Source organism: Sceloporus occidentalis, unplaced genomic scaffold, assembly GCF_023333645.1.
Source record: "Sceloporus occidentalis isolate IW3139 unplaced genomic scaffold, rSceOcc1.0.p SCAF_4, whole genome shotgun sequence".
Taxonomy (NCBI): Eukaryota; Metazoa; Chordata; class Lepidosauria; order Squamata; family Phrynosomatidae; genus Sceloporus; species Sceloporus occidentalis.
This window is the reverse complement of record NW_028316984.1, coordinates 186,350,691-186,373,966: the sequence shown is the minus strand read 5'-3', so window position 1 is coordinate 186,373,966 and position 23,276 is coordinate 186,350,691. Positions and strand designations below refer to the sequence as shown.

Sequence of the window (23,276 nt, the reverse complement as noted above, 5' to 3'; positions counted from 1 at the left end):
TACCTTACATTTCTCCGTGTTGAATTTCATTTTGCTAGCTTTGGCCCAGCTTTCTAGTCTATTCAAATCATTTTGAATTTTGATCCTGTCCTCTGGGGTATTAGCTATTCCTCCTAATTTGGTGTCATCTGCAAATTTGATAAGTATGCTCCCAATTCTGTCATCCAGGTCATTGATAAAGATGTTGAATAACACTGGGCCCAGGACAGAGCCCTGTGGGACTCCACTGGTCACTTCCCTCCAGGGTGAAAAGGAGCCATTGTTGAGCACCCTTTGCGTTTGGCCAGTCAACCAGTTACAAATCCATTTAACAGTTGCCTTGTCTAGCCCACATTTTACAAGCTTGTTTGCAAGAATGTCATGGGAAACCTTGTCAAAGGCCTTACTGAAATCATGATATACTATATCCACAGCATTCCCTTCATCTACCAAGCTGGTAATTTTATCAAAAACAGAGATTAGATTTGTCTGGCATGACATGTTTCTCTGAAACCCATGTTGACTTTTTGTGATTATGGCATTGCTTTCTAGATGTTCACAGACTCTCTTTTTAATGATCTGCTCTAGAATCTTTCCTGGTGTAGATGTCAGACAAACTGGACGGTAATTGTTGGGATCCTCTTTTTTCCCCCTTTTTGAAGATGGGGACAACATTTGCCCTCCTCCAGTCTGCTGGGATTTCTCCTGTTTTCCATTAGTTTTCAAATATGATTGCCAATGGCTCTGATATTACATTTGCCAGTTCTTTTAATACCCTTGGATGTAGTTCATCTGGTCCTGGAGACTTAAATTCATTTAGATTAACAAGGTATTCCTCTACTATCTCTTTACTTATTCTGTACTGAAATTCCCCTAATCTGTCTTCTGCTCCATTTTCCTCAGGTTGAGCACCCCTTGCCTTTTCTCTGTCCCGTTAGCATTTTGCCATCATCTCCACGTAGTGGCCCTACTATTTCCTTCTTCTTCCTTTTGCTGCAGACATATCCAAAAAATCCCTTTTTATTCTTTTTAACCTCTCTAGCAAGCCTGAGTTCATTTTTCTCTTTAGCTTTTCTGACTTTACCTCTACACATGCCTGCTATTTCTTTAATTCCTTTTTCGTGATTTCCCCCTTTTTCCATTTCTTATACATGTTCCGTTTAAAACTTAGCTCAGTTGAAAGTTCCTTAGTCATCCATCCTGGTTTCTTGAGACATCTCCCAATTTTCTTTCTCACTGGAACTGTTTGAAATTGTGCCTTCAGTATCTCCCTTTTGAGAAACTCCCATCCGTCCTGAACTCCCTTCTCTTTTAGTATTTCTGAAAACGGGATCACCCTCAATACTTCTCTAAGTTTACTGAAATCCGCTCTCCTAAACTCTAGAATGCATGTCTGACTATGCCTGGCTTCTCCTTTCCATTGTCTAACAAACTCCTGGAGAACATGGTCATTTCCACCTTAGGATCCCACCACTAGCACCCCATTAACCAAGTCATCCTTGTTGGTTAGGATCAGATCTAAAATAGCTGAACCCCTTGTTGCCTCTTCCACCTTTTGGACAATGAAATTGTCTTCCAGGCAAGTGAGGAATTTGCTAGACCTTGAGGATTTTGCTGAGTTTGATTTCCAGCAAATATCAGGATAGTTGAAGTTGCCCATCACTACTACATCTCTCTTTTCTGACTGTGTGGTCATCTGTTCTAGAATGATATCATCCAATTCCTCAGTCTGACTTGGGGGTCTGTAGTAGACTCCCACCGTAACATCCTTGTTGTTTCCCTCCCCTTTAATTTTTATCCAGATGCTTTCCACCTGGCTGTCAGTATTGATGTCCTGGATCTCTTCACTGGTGTAAATATCTCTGACATATAGCAGGGACGTAGCTAGGATTTTAGGAAGGGGGGGTCCAGACTAAATGCCACCATTATAATGGGGCTTGAGTGCGGCGGTGCAGCAGCACACACCATTCATTTTTCTAATGGAAGGGGGGGTCCGGACCCCAAGAACTACGTCCCTGCATATAGTGCTATTCCTCCTCCTTTCCTGTTTGGCCTTTTTCTCTTTAAAAGGTTATACCCCTCTATTTCTACATTCCAATTATGAGACTCATCCCACCAGGTTTCAGTGATGCCTATTATATCATATTTGCTTTGTTGTACTAGAAGTTCGAGTTCATCTTGCTTATTTCCCATGCTCTGTGTATTAGTGCAGAGACATCGCAGACCATGGGTCCCATTTACTTGCTGCTTGTGCAAGTTTTTTTGCCTTCCACTGTTGGGTCCTTGTACTTTTTTTCTTGTTTCCTCTATGTCAGTTTGACTATTTTCTCCAACCCTTTTGCCTTCCTTAATATTGTCTCCCTTCCCCACGAAACTCAGTTTAAAGCCCTCCTGATCAAATTCTTGAGACTGTTGGCAAAAACATTTCTGCCAACTAGTGTGAGATGCAACCCATCCCTTGCCAGAAGTCCCTCCTCATGGAACTGCAGCCGATGATCAAGCAATCCAAATAGTTCTCGTGGCACCATCTGCAGAGCCAGTTGTTTACATCTGCTATTTTCCTCTCCCTTCCTGGACCATGCCCTTCAAGTGACAGAAGAGATGAGATGACAACTTGTGCATCCATTTCTTTCAGCTTCCTACCAAGAGCCTCATAATCCCTTCTGATGTTCTGAAGGCTGTGTCTTGCAGTATCATTAGTTCCCACGTGGACCAAAAGGAAGAGGTATTGGTCAGTAGGCTTGACCAGTCTTGTCAGCCTCTCTGTCACATCACGGATCTTTGCCCCTGGGAGACAACACACCTCTTGAGACATCTTGTCAGGCCTACAAATCACTGCTTCTGTACCCCTCAGCAAGGAGTCCCCCACTACGACCACACGCCTCCTCCGAGGCTTAGCAGCGACTGTTCCCTTGAGTGGGACTCTGGGATACCCCAGAGGGCAGGATCAGCATTCAAAATGATTGTATCAGCTTAGAGAGTTGGGCCAAAATTAACAAAATGAATTTCAACAGGGAGAAATGCTACACTTTCTGCCTACACTTAGGCAGATTAAAAAATTGAAAGGCCAATATATAGGATGTGTGGCACTTGGCTTGACAACTGTACATATGAAAGAGACCTGGGAGTTTTAGTAGACCACAAGCTGAACATGAATCAACAGTGTGATCCAGGAGCTAAAAAAGACAATTATTATCCTAGGCTGCCCCAATGGAAGTGTAGTGTCAAGGGAGATAATCGTGCATTCAATTCTGCTTTGGTCAGACCTCACCTGGAATACTGTGTCTAGTTCTGGGCAATTCAATAGGAATGTTGACAAGCTGGATTGTGTCCAGAGGAGGGTGACTAAAATGGTGAAAGGGCTGGAAACCATGGCCTATGAAAAGAGACTTGAGAACTCAGTAGGGAAGGGATGTTTAAGAGGTAGTGAGTGGCTTCACTGGGGGAGTGCAGAGGGTTCAAACCTCATTAGGAGACACCTCAGAGAAGAGGTGTCATCTGGTTGGGCCCTCCTTCCCATTTGGTGCAGGAGGGTGAATGTGCACCCTTCCCTGCTGCTCCGTCGCAGGGTCCAATGATGCCCAATGATGGAGCAGCAGGAGGGGCAATCATGCACCCTTCCTGTGGGAAATTCTCCACACCTGGTTACACCCTAGCTAGTGATGCCACTGGACATGATACCCATGTTTAAATATTCGAAGGGATGTCACATTAAGGATGGAGCAAGCTTGTTTTCTGATGCTCCAGAGACTAGGGAACAGAGCAACGGTTCAAACTACAAAACAAAAGAGATTCCATCTCAATATTAGGAATAATTTTTTGACGGCAGCAGCAGCAGCAAGAACAAGAACAGAAGATTTTTGAGGATTGCTCCACAATTCCCCTAAACATGTGTCTAAGGGTGCCTGGAAGAAGAAGAGCCCTCCCTTCAGCACCATCTTGAGGGAGAGAGAGGCAGGCTAGCTCCACCAGGCCTGCCTGGAAGAAGACAAGCCCTCCCTTCAGCCACCATCTTGAGGGAGAGAGAGGCAGGCTAGCTCCACCAGGCCTGCCTGGAAGAAGACAAGCCCTCCCTTCAGCCACCATCTTGAGGGAGAGAGAGGCAGGCTAGCTCCACCAGGCCTGCCTGGAAGAAGATAAGCCCTCCCTTCAGCCACCATCTTGAGGGAGAGAGAGGCAGGCTAGCTCCAACAGGCCTGCCTGGAAGAAGACAAGCCCTCCCTCCAGCCACCATCTTTAGGGAGAAAATTAGGCTGGCCCAGCTCCACCAGGGCTAGCCTGAAGAAGAAGAGCCCTCCCTCTGGTCCATCTGCCTTGGTCCAGGCCTCAGAGGGAGAGAAGAATGCTGGACTTGATCCCCTCCACCCCTCACCATTCCCTTCTCCTTTTGTGTCGTGTCTTTTAGACTGTAAGCCTGAGGGTAGGAAACCGTCTATTATCCCCTCCGTTGTAAACCGCTCGGATTCCCAGTGATTGGGCGGTATATAAATAAATCCTATTATCTACAGTGTAGAAATAATACAGTTTGACACCACTTTAAGTTCTGAAACTCCATTCTATGGAACCCTGGGACTTGCACTTTTACCAGCTCTTTTGCCTTCTCTGACAAAGCATGCTTGTGTCACACAAAACTACAAATCTTAGGATTTCACAGGATGGAACCATGGCAGTTAAAGCAGTATCAAACTGCATTATTAATATAATGTAGCTGCACCCTAAGATCTTCAGAGAAGGCTCTTCTCTCACACCCATCAGTAGGTCAAACACATTAGACATTTATAAAATGTGAGATTTCACCATGATGGCTGTCCAGCTTCATGGTACTCCCATGACATCATGTTTTCCCAAAGAATATGCAGTCAGTACCCTCGTTTTCTTTTCAGTGCCAAATTAAACTCTTTGAAATTATAAGCTTTTAAAAATTGTTTCACTTGCTTATCAATCGGTTGTGTCAATTGTTTTTATGCCTCTTATCTTGTAATTTTATCACCACTGATATAATGTATTTGTCATTCTAGCATTTCATGTTCATCCTTGGGAGCCCTTGAGGAAGATGGAAAGTTTATACATTTTTAAAATAAAGTAAATCAAAGTCTTTCTACATAATGAATTTGTTCTGTATTTAGATCAGTACAGTATTTGCTTTTCAGACTCTGTTTCAGTGAAGTTGCGGCAGTCAAAGACAGGCCAAGATGAAGTCAGACAAATGCAGATGGAGGAGTTATGGCACATATCTTACACACTGAAGTTCTGGTCCTGCTACCTGCCATGTAGGGCTAGTAAAGACTCTGTCTGAAACTCTGGAGAGCTGCTGTTCTCAGTATAGAAAGGACTACAGAGGGTAGTCCTTTCCATCCTCTAGAACAGCAGTCCTGAGCTCTGTACCTTCAGAAAACAAACAATATCCAGGTGGGGGGGCCAGGATGATAAATCTGGAGATGATTTAGACGATTCAGTCTCTGTAATGGTTGTGTAGAATTTCAGCTGGTGCTGACTCTTACTTGGTTATATTACAAGCAATATCTGATGAAATTCCCTCTTCTACAGACATATTAAAAGAAAAAAAGCCATCTCCATTTTTCACTCTGGCAACCCTATACCAAACCAAGGGGGTGGTGTTTGTGTGCCTCCAAGTCATTTTGGACTTATGGCAACTCTATCATAGAGTTTTCTTAGCAAGTTTCCTCATAGGGGGTTTGCACTGCCATGCTCTGAGGCTGAGAGAGTATGACTTGCCCAAGGCCACCCAATGGTTTTTTATGCTTGAGTGGGAGAATAGTACCCTGATCTCCAGGGTTGTAGACCAACACTCAAACCACTATGCCATACTGTCTTTTGTAAACAAAGGACAGCTATCTAATTACATTGATTCCATGTTACACAGATAAGTTCCATCAGCTCAGAAATATAAAGGTAAAAACTCAGGTCTACATCTTATAAGCAAGTTCAGGTCTTGGCCACACAAATAAAAGTTTTAAGAAGCAGATGTCATAAATGGTGTTTCTTTTTGCAGGTAAAGCCCTAGTTATATTCAAGTGCCTGGCAAGTTACAGACGGAGATTATACATGGGCTCAGGCTCACAAGCCTAAGCCTCTCTTCCCCCTGTTCCCCAACAATCTTGCTTTAACTAAAAGATAAAAAGAAAAAAGCAATTAAAAACAGTTCAAATTGTTCTAATACCATGAATACTGTAGTTTAATTCCATTATGATGTTCACTTTTTGTATGTTTCTAACTTAATTATTCTTTTTTAAATTGTAAACTGCCTTGATCTCCTTGGTAGAAAGATGGGACAAAAATAAATATGACGATGATGACGATGATGACACTGCAGACGGAATCAGTGATGTGACTCAACTCTCTCCATGCATCTGAGGAAGTAGACCAAATCTAAAAAAGTTTATGCTACAACCTCTTTTAGTCTCAAATGTACTATAAGATCTCTTTGCATATTGATATTCCAGACTAACAAGGCTATGTTTCTGAATCTGTGGCTCAAGAGTGTTACTTTTACTATTGTGCACACTTTTGCGCAATCTATTCTGTACTGAGTGGAATTTTTTGTGCATTTTCTCCTAAAGTGTACTTGTAGGTTTTTTTAGTAGTGGAGAACAATATTGCTAAATTCAAGAAAGTGCAAATTTCAGTGCTGAATTCTGTTTTGGCTTGATGATGACCTTGTATGGTGCCAATTTGGTAAATGTGCCTAATAATTTCCACATTCCACTTTTTGCTTTTACTCTCACTTGTCAGATCATTTTAAACATTTGTACAGCTCTGCCAGAGACAGGATGCCTCATTCAGTATGTCTCAAAAGCATCAAGCACATTTTTGGCCCTAGCCCAGTGTAAATATGTGTAGTCGGTCTGACCACCTGTTAAGTAGCAATGACAGTAATTCCCAGCCTCAGCACCATAGAATAAGCACAGAACCACACTTAAAAAGTATGTTTAACACTCAAAATGATAAATCCTTTTTCTGTTTGAAGGGGTATGAAGTGAATCTTCCACACCTGAGAGGTGTTTAATGAGAGTTCTGCAAGAAGCAAGCTGCAAAATTAATTTTTATGTAACTGTTGTGAATGCTTGTATCATTCCTGTAAGTTGCAGAAATCTGGTAGACACTGATATTGAGTAACGGTTCTTGGATATTTAAGGCCCTCCCCCCAGGAAATATTGAAAACTCCCAACATAAATCTCAAAGCCTCTTGATTGTTTTAGCAAACATTAATAATCACTTTTTATCATTTAAAGGTAGAAGATATGAATATAAATCATAGGCTGAGAACTATGATAGGTATGCTGGACAATTTTCCACCCTTACAAACTTACAGCATTTATTAATTTATTGGCTTTATATCCCGCCTTTCTCCAGAAATGAGATTCAGTAGTGTCCTCATTTTCAGCCAAAAAATCAGAAATGACTGTGAATCTTCTGATTTTGTCTTCCAGGGTTTTTTTTAGCTGATTTCAGGGTGTCTGGACCATGCCAACAAATATCAGGTCAGATTGCACAGGGAAATCCACAAGCACCTGGACAACTTCAACAGGAAAGAAGAAACCCCTAAAGTTAGCAAAGTTTGGTTACCAGTCCTGAGGAATAGAAAAATAAGGACTCAGCAAATGCAAATGAAAACCACCTAGGGTCAGGGGTTTTCCCAGCAGACAACGGATCTCTAATTAAACAGACACAAATCCTCTTTGCATATCCTCCCACCCTGAGCCTTGCCATTCAACAACAGAACAATATACAGATTAACATGGAAATCACTACTCCCACCCCTGGGTCACACAGTATATATATCTCTCTTCCATGCCAGCGTTCTCTGAAAATGCCAGCCACAGATGCTGGCGAAACGTAAGGAACAAACTCTTCTAGAACCTGGCCACTTAGCCCAAAAAACTCACAAAAATTACAAACAATTGACTGGTGGCACTTTTAACACTTCCCATTTAATGGGGAGAGAATCCAGAGACTTGGGTGGGGGTAGGAAAACCAGGAAGGCCACAAAAAAGGGATAGAGGGCTGCATGCTGCCCACACTTCACAGTTCCACATCTCTGGTACGTACATTACAAACAAGCTGCTTGATATTTCCCAGTATGACTTCTAAAATAATTACCAGTAAATGGCAACAAAAATAATTTCTTATAATTTGTTGTTGTGTGTCTTTTGTATCACCCAGTTCTTCTGCAATGTCTGGGTTAACAAATGCTTAACACCTTTTACCTCCTACCACCCACATCTGTTCCTTGACAAAAACCAAACCAAAATAATTTAACAATTTGAACTTGTACATACAGGCAGTCATTTGAGACAATAGAACAGCTGTCTCAGTAGACTATGCAGAGCATTACACTGTCACAGTAAAATCATATACATGCCTTATTTATTCTCAATGTGATTTATTATCATAATGGGTAGATACAAGTCCAAACTAGATTGGATTTATATACAAACTATTTCAAATAAAAGTCATCAAAAGAAATATCATTATACCTAATATGAAATATCTGAATTTAAAACAGCTTTTGTATACTCTGCATCAATGGAGGTATTTTTCTGAAGGCTCTGAACTTAGTCAATCAGAATTGTAAAATAATCAATCAGAACTGGGTTGGGGAATGGAAAGATCAGCTTTTCCTCACTACCCAGTATAACGTGTATTGTCATGTTGCAGTTACACTGTCAGACAAAAACCTGGAAAATCCAGCTACAAAAGTTACAGTATCAGATGAATTCAGGCCAGTGGAGAAAAGGCAGGATATAAATATAGCTCTCTTTAAGAAGTGTAATGTGTCATTTTGCCATGAAATATTACCTTCTGGGGAACATTTTCATCTGTTCTGACAGTATCATTATCATCTACTGATAGGGGCTGAGCAGATGGGCAGGAAAAAATGGGCTGATACTGGTATTTACAAAAGCAGGTGGAACTCCTACTTTCCACACAGCCAGTTCCAAAAATGGGCCAAACACCAATGAGCTGACTGCGCTACGTGGCATCAAGCCGCATTGCTCGGTTATTATTTTTTGCATTCAAAGCACAAATGAGCACCATCGCACAAACACTGCCTGTGACTGCCAATTACCTCCCTCTAGTTGCCCAGCTGCCATCCCACTGGACACTCTATGTGACTGACAACAGAGTTGCACGTGTGATACACCACCTGTTCAGTGCATTGGTGTGCCCAGTGCCACAACGGCAAAGCACACTCATGGAGGCCCACCATGCATGCTCCTTTTCCACTCCTTCTCCCCATGCCCCTTCTGTTGGACTGTCTGGTTTGTGTATGTTGTACTTACATCCACTACATTATTGGTGATATACAGTGATTGTCGTACTTTCGTGTTTTTCCTTTGCTGAATTCCTGCACTAGTGCCTTGCTGTTTATATGCACATGCAATTATGTGTCGTGATCTTTTTGATCCAGTGTTTAGCCTTGGAGTCCGGCTTTGTGTCATGATCCATCCGATTTCACATTGTACATTGTCTAAGCAGCTTGGCATTAAGTCTCCTATTGAATTGCCCATAGAAAAAAATAATCTTGGATTGACTGGAATCTTCACAATTTGGACTTATTTTGTGCAAAGTTAATGTGTGGTTGTTTTGCACAGAAAACAGCATTTTCTGCACAGAAAATAATTATCCCTGAACAAGAATATTATTTCCAGCACAGAAAATGCTGTTTCCTACACCAAAAATAATGTATTCTCCTGCATACAATTTGCATAGAAAACAATATTTTCTGCACAAGAAAAAACATTTTTCAGCAGGAGCCACAAGCAATATTATTTCTTCAACAACAACAAAAAAGATGTTTCCGGCATGGAAAATAGTTTTCTGTACACCCCTCCCCCATACAATAACACCCACTTGTGAATTTTATGCAGAACAAGGACCAAATTGTGAAAACTACATGGTTTGCAAATAAAATGGGCTCTTCTTAACTACGGGGGTTACATTCCAGATCCACCCACCCCCACAGATGGCAAAAACCATGGGACCTCAAGTCCCACAGTAATCAATGGTGGCACGTTTGCCAGGACTACATGCAAATGTGGCCATTGAAATCAATGGGGCTGCCATCAGCGGATCCTCAAATTCACGGATGGCAAGCCTACAGTTGGGGTAAGCATGTTGTACTATATTGCACTGAGAAGAAAACAGCTAAAATTACTCATTCTTTGCTTTGAAAAGAAACTTGGTGAAGAATTACATCCTTATTGTCACTTTTGTATTTTCCTTGTTGGTGTCCTGTGCTATAGGAAATATCCCATAACACTCTGTAGGCATCAGCCAGGACTAGAAAGTTCTCCAGGATCTGAGACAAAGGTTCTCCTGAGACTTGCTATTTCAGCTCCTCAAATGGAGCCTGGAACATGTGGATCATGACTGAAATAAAGTTGTCTGCAGCCAATATACTTGCATGGAGTTCCTTAACAGAGGTTTTAATTTCAGATGAATTCCTGTCTCTCAATTCCAAATTGTCAGGAACCATCCCTGCATATTTAAAAGGTAATTTCAGAGGACTCATCAATTCTTTAAGAGAGCCACCATATAGTGGCTTGAGCATTGGACTACAATTCTGAGGACCAGGATCTGAGTCCCCACTCAGCCATGGAAACTCACTGGGTGACCTTGGGAAATTCACACTCTTTCATCTTCAGAGGAAAGCAAAAGTAAGTCCCTTCAGAACAAAACTTGCCAAGAAATTCCCATGATAGGTTTATCCTAGGACTGCCATAAATCAGAAAGGATTTTAAGACAATAACAATGCTGTAAATATATCAAGCATCACTTCGTAATGGTTGTCCAAATGAACTGCAGCCATAATGGGTGACCACCTCAAATGTTCCCTGCTCAGTGCCTACATCTTGAATGTAAACTTTAACTTACCACTTGGTTGATACTAAAACGAACCATTGTGCACATGACTGCTCTGCCAGTGCCATGTTGCATGAAACACTGTTAGTTTTTACTGAAGTTAAAAGGAATTTAGCCTCAGGCTTCACAGGAAGGACATACAAATACACACACATACACCAGACCCATAATCTGTGCAATTCACAGTACAGTATAAGTAAGCAGACAAATAAAACAGAGTCCTGTTTATATATACTACCAATTTGTATATATAAATTAACTTTACATATACTAACTCTTATTTTCTCTAACAGAAGAAATAAGTGTTGAAACATACAAGGAAATAATGTTGGTCAGTGGTAGCATTGTATGTGATCTACATATACATTTACCTGGCTGGAAGTGCCTCCTTCTTCTTCAGGCTGGCTCAGAGTAAATTCCTCCATAACAGGCTCACGTGTGTTCATCACCTCCGTCATGCTGCAAAGATTAAAACAAAGTGCCCATTTACTAGAATGCTTGGGGAAAGACTTAATCCAGTTCAGGTCTTTCATAACAACACATTTTAATAATAATAATAATAATAATAATAATAATAGTTTTTATTTTTACCCCGCCTTTCCAATTGCATGATCAAGGCGGCTTACAAGACAAAGAATAATAAAATACAGTTAAAAGCATTACAATATAAAAGTTTAAAAACATCATTACAAGGGGTATGAACGGTAATCTATACAGATCGCAATTCACTAGGGGCAAGAAAGGGACAATATATTGCACTAGTCTGGGGTCGAAAAACAAAGAACAAGGAGCAGAGAAAAAACACTATTACCTAAGGTGAAAAAGCCAGCTGGAATAGATGCGTTTTTAATTGTTTCTTGAAAGAAACTAAAGATGCAGAGGAACGGAGCTCTACAGGGAGCTTATTCCACAATGAGGGGGCGACGATAGTAAAAGCCCTCTGTGAGGTCCTCACCAAATGGGATTTAGGGACCTCCAACAAATTTGTCCGATGTTCTGAGTGTGCGGGGCGGATTATATGGGGAGAGACGGTCCTCCAAGTACCCTGGGCCCAAGCCATTTAGGGCTTTATAGGTCAAAACCAACACCTTGTATTGAGCTCGGAAGCAAACGGGTAGCCAGTGGAGATCTTTTAAAATAGGTGTGATGTGGTCCGTCCTGGAACTACCAGCGACCAGTCTGGCTGCGATATTCTGCACCAGTTGAAGCTTCCGGGTTTGGTACAAGGGTTGCCCCATGTAGAGCGCATTGCAGAAATCCAATCGAGAGGTTACCAAAGCATGTACAACAGTTTCAAGGTCCCGACGGTCCAGGTAGGGGTGCAGCTGGCGTATCAGCCGAAGCTGATGACAAGCACTCCTGACCGTCGCATCCACCTGAGATGTTAGCTGGAGCGACAAATCAAGGAGTACTCCCAAGCTGCGCACCGAGTCCCTCAAGGGGAGCGTGACCCCATTCAGGACAGGCTGACAAATCTCACCACCCGGAACCGAGGGACCTATCACCAGTACTTCCGTTTTCCCTGGATTCACACTGACTTTGTTCTCCCTCATCCAGCCCATTACCGACGCCAAGCAGACATCTAGAGGAGAGATGCCATCCTTAGTTACTGCGTCAGTCGGAGACACAGAGAAAATTATTTGGGTGTCATCAGCGTACTGATAACACCGCGCCCCGTGTCTCCGGATGATCTCTCCCAGCGGTTTCATGTAGATGTTAAAAAGCATAGGGGACAAAATCGCTCCCTGAGGGACACCAGATGTAAGGGCCCTCTTATCGGAGCGACAGTCCCCCAGCTCCACCATCTGGAATCTACCCGAGACGTAGGACCGGAACCACTGCAAAGCAGTGCCCCCGATACCCAACTCCCCCAGGCGTTCCAGAAGGATACCATGGTCGATGGTATCGAAAGCCGCTGAGATGTCCAGGAGCACTAACAGGGACACGCTTCCCCAGTCCATGCTCAGACGGAGGTCATCAACTAAGGCGACCATGGCAGTCTCAACTCCATAGCCCGCCCGGAAGCCAGTTTGAAATGGGTCCAGAAAATCGGTGTCATCCAAGATCGATTGAAGCTGGAAGGCGACTGCTCTCTCGATCACCTTCCCCAAAAAAGGTAGCAGCGAGATGGGCCGATAATTGTTATGAATCAGGGGGTCTAAGGAGGGTTTCTTGAGCAAGGGTTTAACCACTGCCACTTTCAATTTAGATGGAAACTGACCCTCTCTTAGAGATGTGTTAACGATGCGGTGCAACATAGTCAACACCGCATCTCCCCCCTGAGCTGCCAACCATGAGGGACAGGGATCAAGAGAGCACGTCGTCTTCCTAACGCTTCGAAGGATCTTGTCCACTTCATCGGTACTAACAAACTCAAAGTGATCCAGTATAACTGGGGCCACGGACGCTTCGGACGCTTCTCTTACAGGATCTGCATAAGTACTGGCGTCAAGATCAGCCCTAATCTGAGAGATTTTATCCGCAAAGAAGTTGTTAAAATCGTCACAGCAGGCTTTAGATGGTACCAGAGTAGGGCTCAGGGAGGGAGGGAGCTGAGTCAGCTCTCTCACAACCCTGAACAGCTCTGCTGGACGCGACTCTGCGGACGCAATACGTGCAGCATAGAACGAATTCTTAGCTGCACCTATTGCCACTCCATAGGCCTTCAAATGAGAGCGAAGGAGTGTCCTGTCAGATAAGCGCTGATGTCTTCGCCAGTTACGCTCTAGTCGTTGCACAGCCCGCTTCCTTACTCTGAGGTCTTCCGTATACCAAGGTTGTTTATTGGGAGCAGGCCGGTAAGGACGCTTGGGAGCGACACTGTGTATAGCCCTGGAAAGATTATTATCCTAGATGTTAGCCAGGGCATCAACAGAATCGCCGTCAGCACCAGTCGTATACCCCTCTAGGGCTTCTTGGAACCTTTTGGGTTCCATCAGCCTTCGAGGGTGGACCATCCTAATGGGTCCGCGACCCCCGGGGGAGCTTAAGGTAGAAGCCTTGATTCGAGCCTCAACCAAGAAGTGATCTGTCCATGACAAGGGAGAGATGTTTGAGATCTCTACCCACGGAGCCTCCATGTCCGTACTAAAGATCACATCAAGGGTATTACCAGCGCAATGCGTAGGCCCTGAGACTAGTTGAGACAGGCCCATGGCTGTCATGGTAGTCATGAACTCCCGAGCAGCACCTGTTGGAACTTCACTGGCCTCGAAAGGGATGTTGAGGTCTCCCAAGACAAGAAGTCTTGGGGACTCCAACACCAGTTCCGAGACCAGCTGTGTGAGCTCGGCCAGGGAGTCTGTTAGCGCACGGGGTGGCCTGTAGACCAACAGGATCCCCAGACTGTCACTAGCCCTCAGGGACAGGTAAATACACTCGATGTGATCCGTTTTCCGGACTGGGATCCTGGTTAAGGAGAAGGTGTTTTTATGGACCAAGGCAACACCGCCCCCCCGTCCACCTAACCTGATCTGGTCCTTAACTGAGAACCCGGCTGGGAGGGCCTGGGCCCACACTGCCTCACCCTCAGGCCCAAGCCAGGTCTCAGTAATGCACGCCAGGTCACAATTTTTGTCCTGCAGAAGATCATATATGATGTGGGTCTTTTTCTTTATGGACCTGGCGTTGCATAGGAGCAGAGACAGGGTTTGTGGTATGACTGGGCTGAACCCCAGGCCTTTTTGGTTAGGAAAGTGGAAGGAAGGGGAGATAGATATTACGCATTGATCTCTCCTTCCATTTTGACACAAACCCACTTTCCTACCGCCATACCTCCCCTTGCCCCGCACAACCTCAATAGGAGCTCCAATTGCACATGCATCCTCCATAACAGCTGGCATCTCACATCCCACATCCACCCCCATACCTATTTTAACCATATATACTGGTTTAGAATTTTTGTAGCATTCCTGCATTTTTTACATTTGTACTTAGTGATACACAGCATACCTATCTATTGGTTTTTTCTCCTATTTTTGACCAGTTCTTGCGTAAGCCTCCTATTGTGTCTGAATCCCACCAGTAGGACATGAATGCAACTATATTAGCTTACTTGCTAATTAGCTTACTTGCTGTTCACCGCTATGATCTTTGGAATAGCGGTATATAAATAAAACGAATTATTATTATTATACCCTCCATCTTGTATTGCCCAGCACTGACTTACAGAGACATTCTGCCTCTGATATTGGATGGAGCTTGTCTGATCCCCTTTAAAATCAAGCAAGTTGGTGGCCATCAATTTGCCACCGGATCGTGGCAAATCTCAGTTTAACTGACTATCATGTGAAGAAATAACTTTGCTTTTATCTGTTCTAAATCTTCTACCATTTAACCTCAGAGGATAACGCCTTAGTTTCTAGTAGTATGAGGCAGGGGGAACTCCTTATTCATCATGCACAATTGTTTACACCTCTGTCACATCTCCTCTTAACTCACTTTTTTCCCTAAGCTAAAGAACCTCAAATGCTGTTAACTTTTCTTCTCAGACCAGTTGTTCCATCAGTTTGTTTGCACTTTATTGTTCCTTTCCTAGCACTACAATTTCCCCTTTCACAAATGCATTCTTCTACTTCCTTTTTGATTTGCTATCATTACGGGAAACAAGGTAGAACCAAGAGACCTGCATTTGTTGCTTTTTTTCGAATTTGGGAGTCTTGCTAGGAAATGAACTGAAATCTTCCAGCTATCATGGAACAGCAGGAACCCTCACCCCAGATGGTAAGACAACCACCCCCATTCATCTCTGAAAGCCTCAAGGTGTCCCTCAGTCATCACCAGAATCGCATACGTTTTTGTGTACCCATAGCTGATTTTTTTTTTTTTTACTGAAAACCACACATTCTCTTCTCTCCTCACTTCATCCACACAACCCCATTCACTGCCTTTAGTCTCCCAAGCAACACTATGCATTCATAAGATTCTTCTGTAGGAAAGTCATTTCAATTCCAATGGCAAAATGTTTTCAGTAAGAAGAATTATTGCTGCCATGCCTACTGGGTTGTTCATTGTTTTAATTATATGCATCCAGTTCATCGCCACTGACTCTGTGGAGCATATCATCAGAACTGTTCATTTCTGCATCTCTCTCTCTCTCTCTCAAGCTGGAACCTAAGCCAGGTCTCCACTCTTCCTGCACTGGCTTATTCCCTCCAACCTCCATAGTGATTCATACAAGCTCAGTGATTGAAGCAGCCGCCCTATGTAGACTTTTCTTTGTGTAAATCCCTTTGAAATCAGTCGAGCTTACTTTAGAGTAGACATTACACACTATTATTCCAGTCCATTATTTTATTTCAACATTGTTTTTGTTTTTCCACAAAGCTGGGACCCAAAGAGGCTTACAAGATTAAAAAAGAAAACATGTACAGGTTACACTGTTTAAAAAAACACTAATGTACAGTGCAATCATGTGCATAACTACTCAGAAGGAAGACCTACTAACAGCTTGGGACCTGGGAGTCTTGCTTTGCTCTGTAGTGTAGACCTTCCTCTTGAGCCAAGGTAGGGTGGTAGCTAGCCGTCCTGTGACCCTCTCCCTCTGGGACAGAACAGACTCATGTGCTGCTGGTGAAACAGGGAGGCCTCTAGAAGGGTGAAGGAGACCAAGGCTAGGAAGAGGTGTTACCTCAGGAGTACTAGAGGTAGTGCCAGGAGCATGGAAGACATTGGCGTGGCTGGGCAGAAACTGGAGATGGGACTGACAGCACCTGACAGCTCCCATTGACTTGTAGCCCCAGAGCACCATATCTCTCAGTCTAGCATACCCATGTGCTGTTGATTTTGTGTGCCTCCAAGTAGTTTTTTTTACTTATGGCAACCTTAAACTGTAGAAAATCTCAATCAAAGCATACCCTCAGGGAGCCCATGGGCCTGAGCCTCCAGGCCCTGAGCAGAGAGATAGAGTCTAGGGCGGGTTGGAGTCATCTCATTTACAGGGTCACCATGAATCAAGGTTGACTCAAGGAATGAATCAAGGCAGATAACAACAACAACAAAATTGCAAATTCCAGGATTCCAAAGGGTCACCATAAATTGGAAACAATATGTAGGCTCTCAACAACAACAACAACAACAGATTTCAAATATCTGGAGGACCAAAGGTTCTCTAGGAATGGGGTGCTACTGTAACTGATGGCAGATTTCCAAAGTCTCAGGCTAGAGAGGGGTGTTTTCAAACGTTCCTATCTGAGCTCCTTTTAGGTAGAGATGATGGGGACTGAACCTATGACCTCCTGCATGCGAAGCACGCCCTGTGCTACCAAGCTATGTTTTTTCTCCCATTAGGAGTACTATGCTCCTAAGGAGACTTGATAAACTAGGGAGTCACTAACCTAACACAGCCCAATAGCACTAAATAGTGATTCTCATCCCAGAAATATATGGGTGAGTTCTATCCTATAAACCTCTTGTTTTGCCATGTGCAAAATTTCAAGAGAGGTGTCACAGCTGGACACATTTCAGCCAGCTGCCCAGCATCCAAACGGAGAACTCTGGATAATCCAGGAAGATTCAGAGCAAGGGAGAGGTTGTATTTTTAAAAAAGTTTTAAGACGGGTATATCCTGGGTTTGCCCCTGAACAGGCTGGGTGCTGCATTGTCCAAACTCCCCACTGAGGGGGCAAGGGGAGGCAGTTTTATTTGGCCCATGTAGATGGGGCTGTAGTGGAATATATCCCTAAGAAACAGCTTGTGTGGATATGCCCCATGTTAGACAAACTACTCTGGCTAGAGGGGAGAAGTGGAGAATGCAGCAGCAGATGTCAGAATATATCAGCTTCTATGCTGATGAAATCAGAACATTCCTCCCCAACCCATCAATTGCATGTTCAGAGGAAATTCTGTGGCACAGGGGTGGCAGGACACATAGTACTTTATGCCACTACAGAGAAATAACAGAGGACCAAATACATGGCAGAAAGCCAGATTTGAGCTGAAATGGATTAAAATTGCTCTCTGACTCCACCCAGAAATGGGACAAGGGGAATATGGGCAGAAAGCAAGAATAAATAATGCCATCTACAAAATGCAGAAGTGCCTAAATATCTAGGTATCTCCTGAAAAATGCTGCACAGAAATAAAGTACCTGGGGGATAGGGGGAAGAAGAGCTACCCATTCATGTCACTGAGAGATAACAAATGGCTTCAGGGCACATCATGATTTTTTTTACAGCTGGCTGTCAATCAATTTAAAATGCCTGATTTCAGAACTGGAGTTAGCAGAAGGCAAGGAATATGATGCGCTACAGTGAGGGTCACCCATAAGGTGCCCCTATTAGTCCATGAGGGTGCTGAGAGCTGGTGCAGTAGAAGCTGTTGGACAACTGATAAAAAAGGGAAAGAATATGTGATGTAGAAAGGCAAGTAGCTTAGAAAACAGCCATTTCTGGCTTGCATCATGTCCAGGAAACACAGACTTTTGTAACTCGGTGTGTGCTTCCGTGCAAGACATTGGTGTGAGAATTTAATTGCTTCAGGAGTGGAGAATGTGACATGCATGTTGGCTGCAATAATGAGAGAACTGAATTTCTGTAAAAAAAAAAATAAAGATTTTAAAACATAGTATTCTACAAACTGAGGTCTTCTTTGCAAGTCGCGTACTGACATCTATTGCAGATTAACTGTAGCTTCTCCATGGTGACATAAAGTCAATGAACACATCCAGAAGAGTATTTTCTTTATCATGTCTGTACACTCTGGGGTGCTAAGGGGAAATCTGATGTAAAAGTGAAGAACCATAAGGAGGACAACTTGATATTTCCCATCCTTAACACCTAGATAACATCCATAAGAAGGACAGAGTTCATCCGGTCACAATCTTCCCCACCGGGTGATATGTATTGCGATTCTGTTCAAATTACACAATTCATTTTGAATTTTGCAACAGCACATCGATGCGCTCTCCCTAAAGAGGAGGGGGGGGGAGATGTGGGCATCGTCTTCATAAGCAAAAATGCTATCCTCCCAAATGTAGTTTTCCTTCAGTCTCCAAATCTCTAGCATTGTAGAGAATGAGACACTAAAAATCATTCATGTCATTGACATATATTTGCTGTGTTCACTTCCCTTGTTAACTCTGCCTGCCCCTTTTCTTTGGATGCCTAAACTATATTTCTAAATCCTTAACCAAAGTTTTATATTACTGCTAGAAATTAGGGGACTGGAGAAAAATTTCAATGGGTTTTTTAAAATATTCTTACAGAGGAATGTTTTCACCCCTCCCACCATAACTACACTTCTCAATTAGCTTATATAATTTCCCATAAATTGGGTGTTTTCTTTTGTCCTCTTTTTTGGTGATGCATGCTCTTTTTTGATAAAGGGCCACTGTACATAATAACTTCCATTATTATTATTGCTATTTTATTCATTTATTTGTTTTTAATTGCTGTCAAGACAACTTCAAATTATGGCGACCCTATAAATGAGAGACCTTTAAATCACCCTATTATCAACAACCCTGCACACCCTCACTTTTGCCCAGCAATGGCACTCAAGGCAGCTGACAAATATGAATGGTAGAAACAGAAGCTGGTCCAGAATGCTGCAGTTGCTGTTCAGCTGCTCACTAGTCACAGAGTATGTTTCTCCCTTATTGCAACAGCTTCACTGACAATCGGTCTATTTCCAGGTATGAATTAAAGGGCTAGTTAAGACCATAAAGTCTTACACAACCTGAGACCAGATTATTTCAAAGACTGAGATGAGATGACTCAATAGAACAGACAACAATGCTTGGTAAAACTGGAGGCAGTAGAAAAAGAGGAAGACCACATTATAGATAAAATAGACTCCATCAAGAAAAGCACAGCTCTGAGTTTGCAAGACCCTTAGCAAGGCTCTTAATAACAACATTATTGCTGGAATTCAAAGATATAGCTGTATTAGTCTGCAGAATCAGTATGTGGAGAGATCTTGTAGCATCTTTGAGACTAACTGAAAGAAAGAGATTAGCAACATAAACTTTCGTAGTCTTAAGTCTACTTCCTCAGATGCATTTAGTGTTATTGTTATTGTTGCCTTGTAGGTCTCTCATTCATGGGGTGAATAAGTCCAAATTGGCTTGATGGCAATTAGCAAGAACAATACATCTTCCTAGTGGAACCTGTCTGGTATTCAGTGGTTGGTGACACCCAGTGTAGTATCTCATGGCATCACCCCCATCACTGTTCTCCTCTCATACCACACCATACAGAATCCTTATTAAAAAAATTTTGTACTAATGTCACTCATAAATCATAACTCCCATATATTACTAAATATACTGCAAAGCCAACAGATGCAACATAAACAACTAGCAAAATTAAAATTATATCTTTAAATTATAAAATCAGACACATAGCCTAAATGTGCATCATTTCATGTGGTTAAAGTGAAAATTTGGTAAGATGTGATGTTTATACATACATATATATATAAAATTAAAATTTAAAAAACCCGCTGAGGCCTCTCCTTTCTCTTCCCACTGAGCCTTGCCCCACTCACATCGCCTCTGCTGAGCTTTAGCATTTTAAAGGGATGCAGGAGAACAGCACAGCTTGTTTCTGCCAAAAGGCAGACATTTGGGGAGCGGTGGTGTCACCCCCACTTAGAGTGCCAGCTGGTGCAGCCTGCATTCCCGCACCCCCCTAGAGGAACTCTTGCTGGGGTTTAAGATCCTTGGAGGGACCTGTCTCTCTGCCCCACCTTCACTGACATCAGGTTTGGAAGAACACATGAGAACAAATAGGAAAAAATGCTGTCTGTATTAATCACAAAGATAAATTCCAATCTCCATTTTATGGCTTAATAATGTACAAATTTCTCCTGATCTTGTTGAAACTAAGCAAGCTTAGTTTTGCTTAGAGATGTTTTCATTTCTTTTAGCACCTTTTATTTTGTTTAGATTCTAATGGCTGTTTCATAATAAAACATTTCTTCTTTTCAATTACCATTTTTTAAATGGTTCTCACATGGACTTCACGGAAATATTGCCAATGCCTAACAGTAGCCATAGCAATGGAAAGCAAGGCAATAAAGAACATTTGACCAAACAAAGGAACCAGTTCTCCTTTTGCAGATGAGTTGTTTACATAAAGCTTTATTGTTCTTCTTCCAGTGAATCTGTGAGACATTTTTTCTTTCTTGCTGTCCTAATTAAGCTTGGATGCCTTTTTCATCTGTGATGCTTTGTACGCAAATGCTTCCAATTTCGGATGGAAGAGAAATTTGTTGGGTTTGCACATCCTTTATACTTCCCAAGACTAATAACGGAACCAACTACAACTTACCTTGGAAATATAAACATTTCCAGTGCTTGCAAAAGCATTTTAGCCAAGAATAGATGTGTAAAGGTAAGCTTGAGTCAATAAGAAAAACATGTACCAAAATTTGCACATTAGGGATAATGAATACAAACATGTGTGCACTTTGGGAGAAAGATATGCAGAAAAGTATTCACCAATTTCCATGTAGGAAGAAAAAACAATTTCCACAGAGCCTGATATGGAACACAGACAGGATGAAAATGCAGGTGAGATTCTCAGCAATGCCATGAATGACAGATTTTGGCATTGCTAGTTTCAGCTTCAGTCCTTGGCACCATCTCATTAAAAAGGATTTCACATTGCTGGGTTGGTGGAAAACCATCTGACTGAATCCTTGGAGAGGAATTGTTAGCTGGAATAGACAGTACTGGGTAAAATGGGCCAATTGCGTAAAGTGGCTTCATATGGGGTGTGTGTATGTGCCTGCCAATTTATGGTGACCCCATGAATTTCCATGAACCTTATCATTGCAGCCTCTGCCCTTATTATTCAGAAAGGGTTCAAAGTAAAATTACAAGTATGACATCATATTGCAGATGGCAGAAATGGGGAAGGGGCGTATCTTTTTTGCATAACAGACCTGCCCCTGATTCTTGACCACTTACATCTTTGTGCGTGCATGCATGCACATGTGTCTTCCAGTTGCCTGGCAACTTAAGGCAAACCCAAGAGTTTCATAGGGTTTTCATAGAATCACAGAATAATAGAGTTGGAAGAGACCACAAGGGCCATCCAGTCCAACCCCCTGCCATGCAAGAAATCTCAATCAAAGCATACCTGACAGATGGCCATCCAGCCTCTGTTTAAAGACCTCTAAGGAAGGAGACTCCACTACACTCCAAGGGAATTAAAGATGCCTTTCGGGCATCTTGGGTATGTGGTATTTACATGCTCCACACTCCCAAACCACTTGGAAGCTGGGCGGCTGCCCAAACTGGGTAGCTTCAAGACACTCCTACAGCATGCCATTTACATGTCACATGCCGCTGGAGCATCTTGAAGCCACTCTGAGGCTGCAGCAGGGCTGGGAAAGGTGCTTCTTTCCCAGCCCAAATAGGAGCAGATATTTTCCTCCCCTAACTGGGAAAAGTTCAAGGCAGACTGGGGCTGCAGTATGTGTTTGCTATGGCCCCAATCTATCTTCAGTGGTGGCAGCTTCAAGCCACTCATTCTTGCCAGTCTGTTCCCACTCATCATTTCCGAAATCAGGCATGATCAGGGGTGATGAGGGTAATATGGTGGCACAATATGGTACAGTGGTATGTATCGTATGCTATAAATTAATACAGAACCCAATAACATGTTTCCAGTATGCCCAATAGGCTTCTTTGCACAAAAGTTTACATAAAGAAGCTGACACATGAGAAGTATGACAATTCTCTATGGGAATCATAGAGTTGGAAGGGATCCCATTGGCCATTGTCCAATCCCACTCCCTGCTCAGTGCACGAAATCCACTAAAGCTTCTTCACCAGGCAGTTGCCTAGCTTCTTTTTGAAGATGTCCAGAGAAAGAGACTTCTCTTTAAGTAATTGGTTCCATTGTTGAACAAGTTTAACTATCAAGAAGTACCTTCTCCTGTGAAATCAAAATCTACCCTCTTGTAACTTAAAACCATTAGAACTAGTTCTACACACTATGGCAGCAGAGAACAAATCTGTTCCCCCCTCTCTGTGATAGCCCTTTAAAGAGTGCAATCTTGTCACCCCTCAGTCTTCTCTTTACCAGGTTGAACATGATCATGACAACAATTCTGCTGCTTCTTCTAGATGCATCCCTTCAACCAAGATATGTAGCATTCATTCTGGAAGTGCAATTGTCAGAGATACTTTTAGCATTTCTCCATCCGTGACTAGCAGACATGGATGCCTGGAGTTCATTCTGCTGCTGAGTCAGGGGGCACTCTTTCTTTCCCACATACAGCATCTAGGATTGCAACTGAGAGCAAATCCTCTTTGAGAGCAGTGCAGCCTGTCAGGGGGTCATAAAATCTGAATTTGAGATGAAAATGCGCACACATATCAACTCTTTTGATCTTTTGAGCAAAAACAGGAAGATGAGGCTGAGCACATGATACCAGCCGCAGCATCCTGGCTGGGACAA

The 23,276-nt window shown here is 42.8% G+C and overlaps 1 protein-coding gene across 3 annotated transcripts in view; it reads right to left on the bottom strand.

Moving 5' to 3' along the window:
• Positions 1-23,276, bottom strand: part of LBHD2 (LBH domain containing 2) — a 95,418-nt gene that overhangs the window by 18,625 nt on the left and 53,517 nt on the right. For all 3 annotated transcript variants that reach the window (XM_089522593.1, XM_089522594.1, XM_089522592.1), the window contains one exon: positions 11,238-11,325. In XM_089522593.1, coding sequence (XP_089378719.1) covers positions 11,238-11,324 — 87 coding nt within the window. In that variant the 5' untranslated portion in view covers position 11,325. The remainder of the gene's footprint in view (positions 1-11,237; positions 11,326-23,276) is intronic.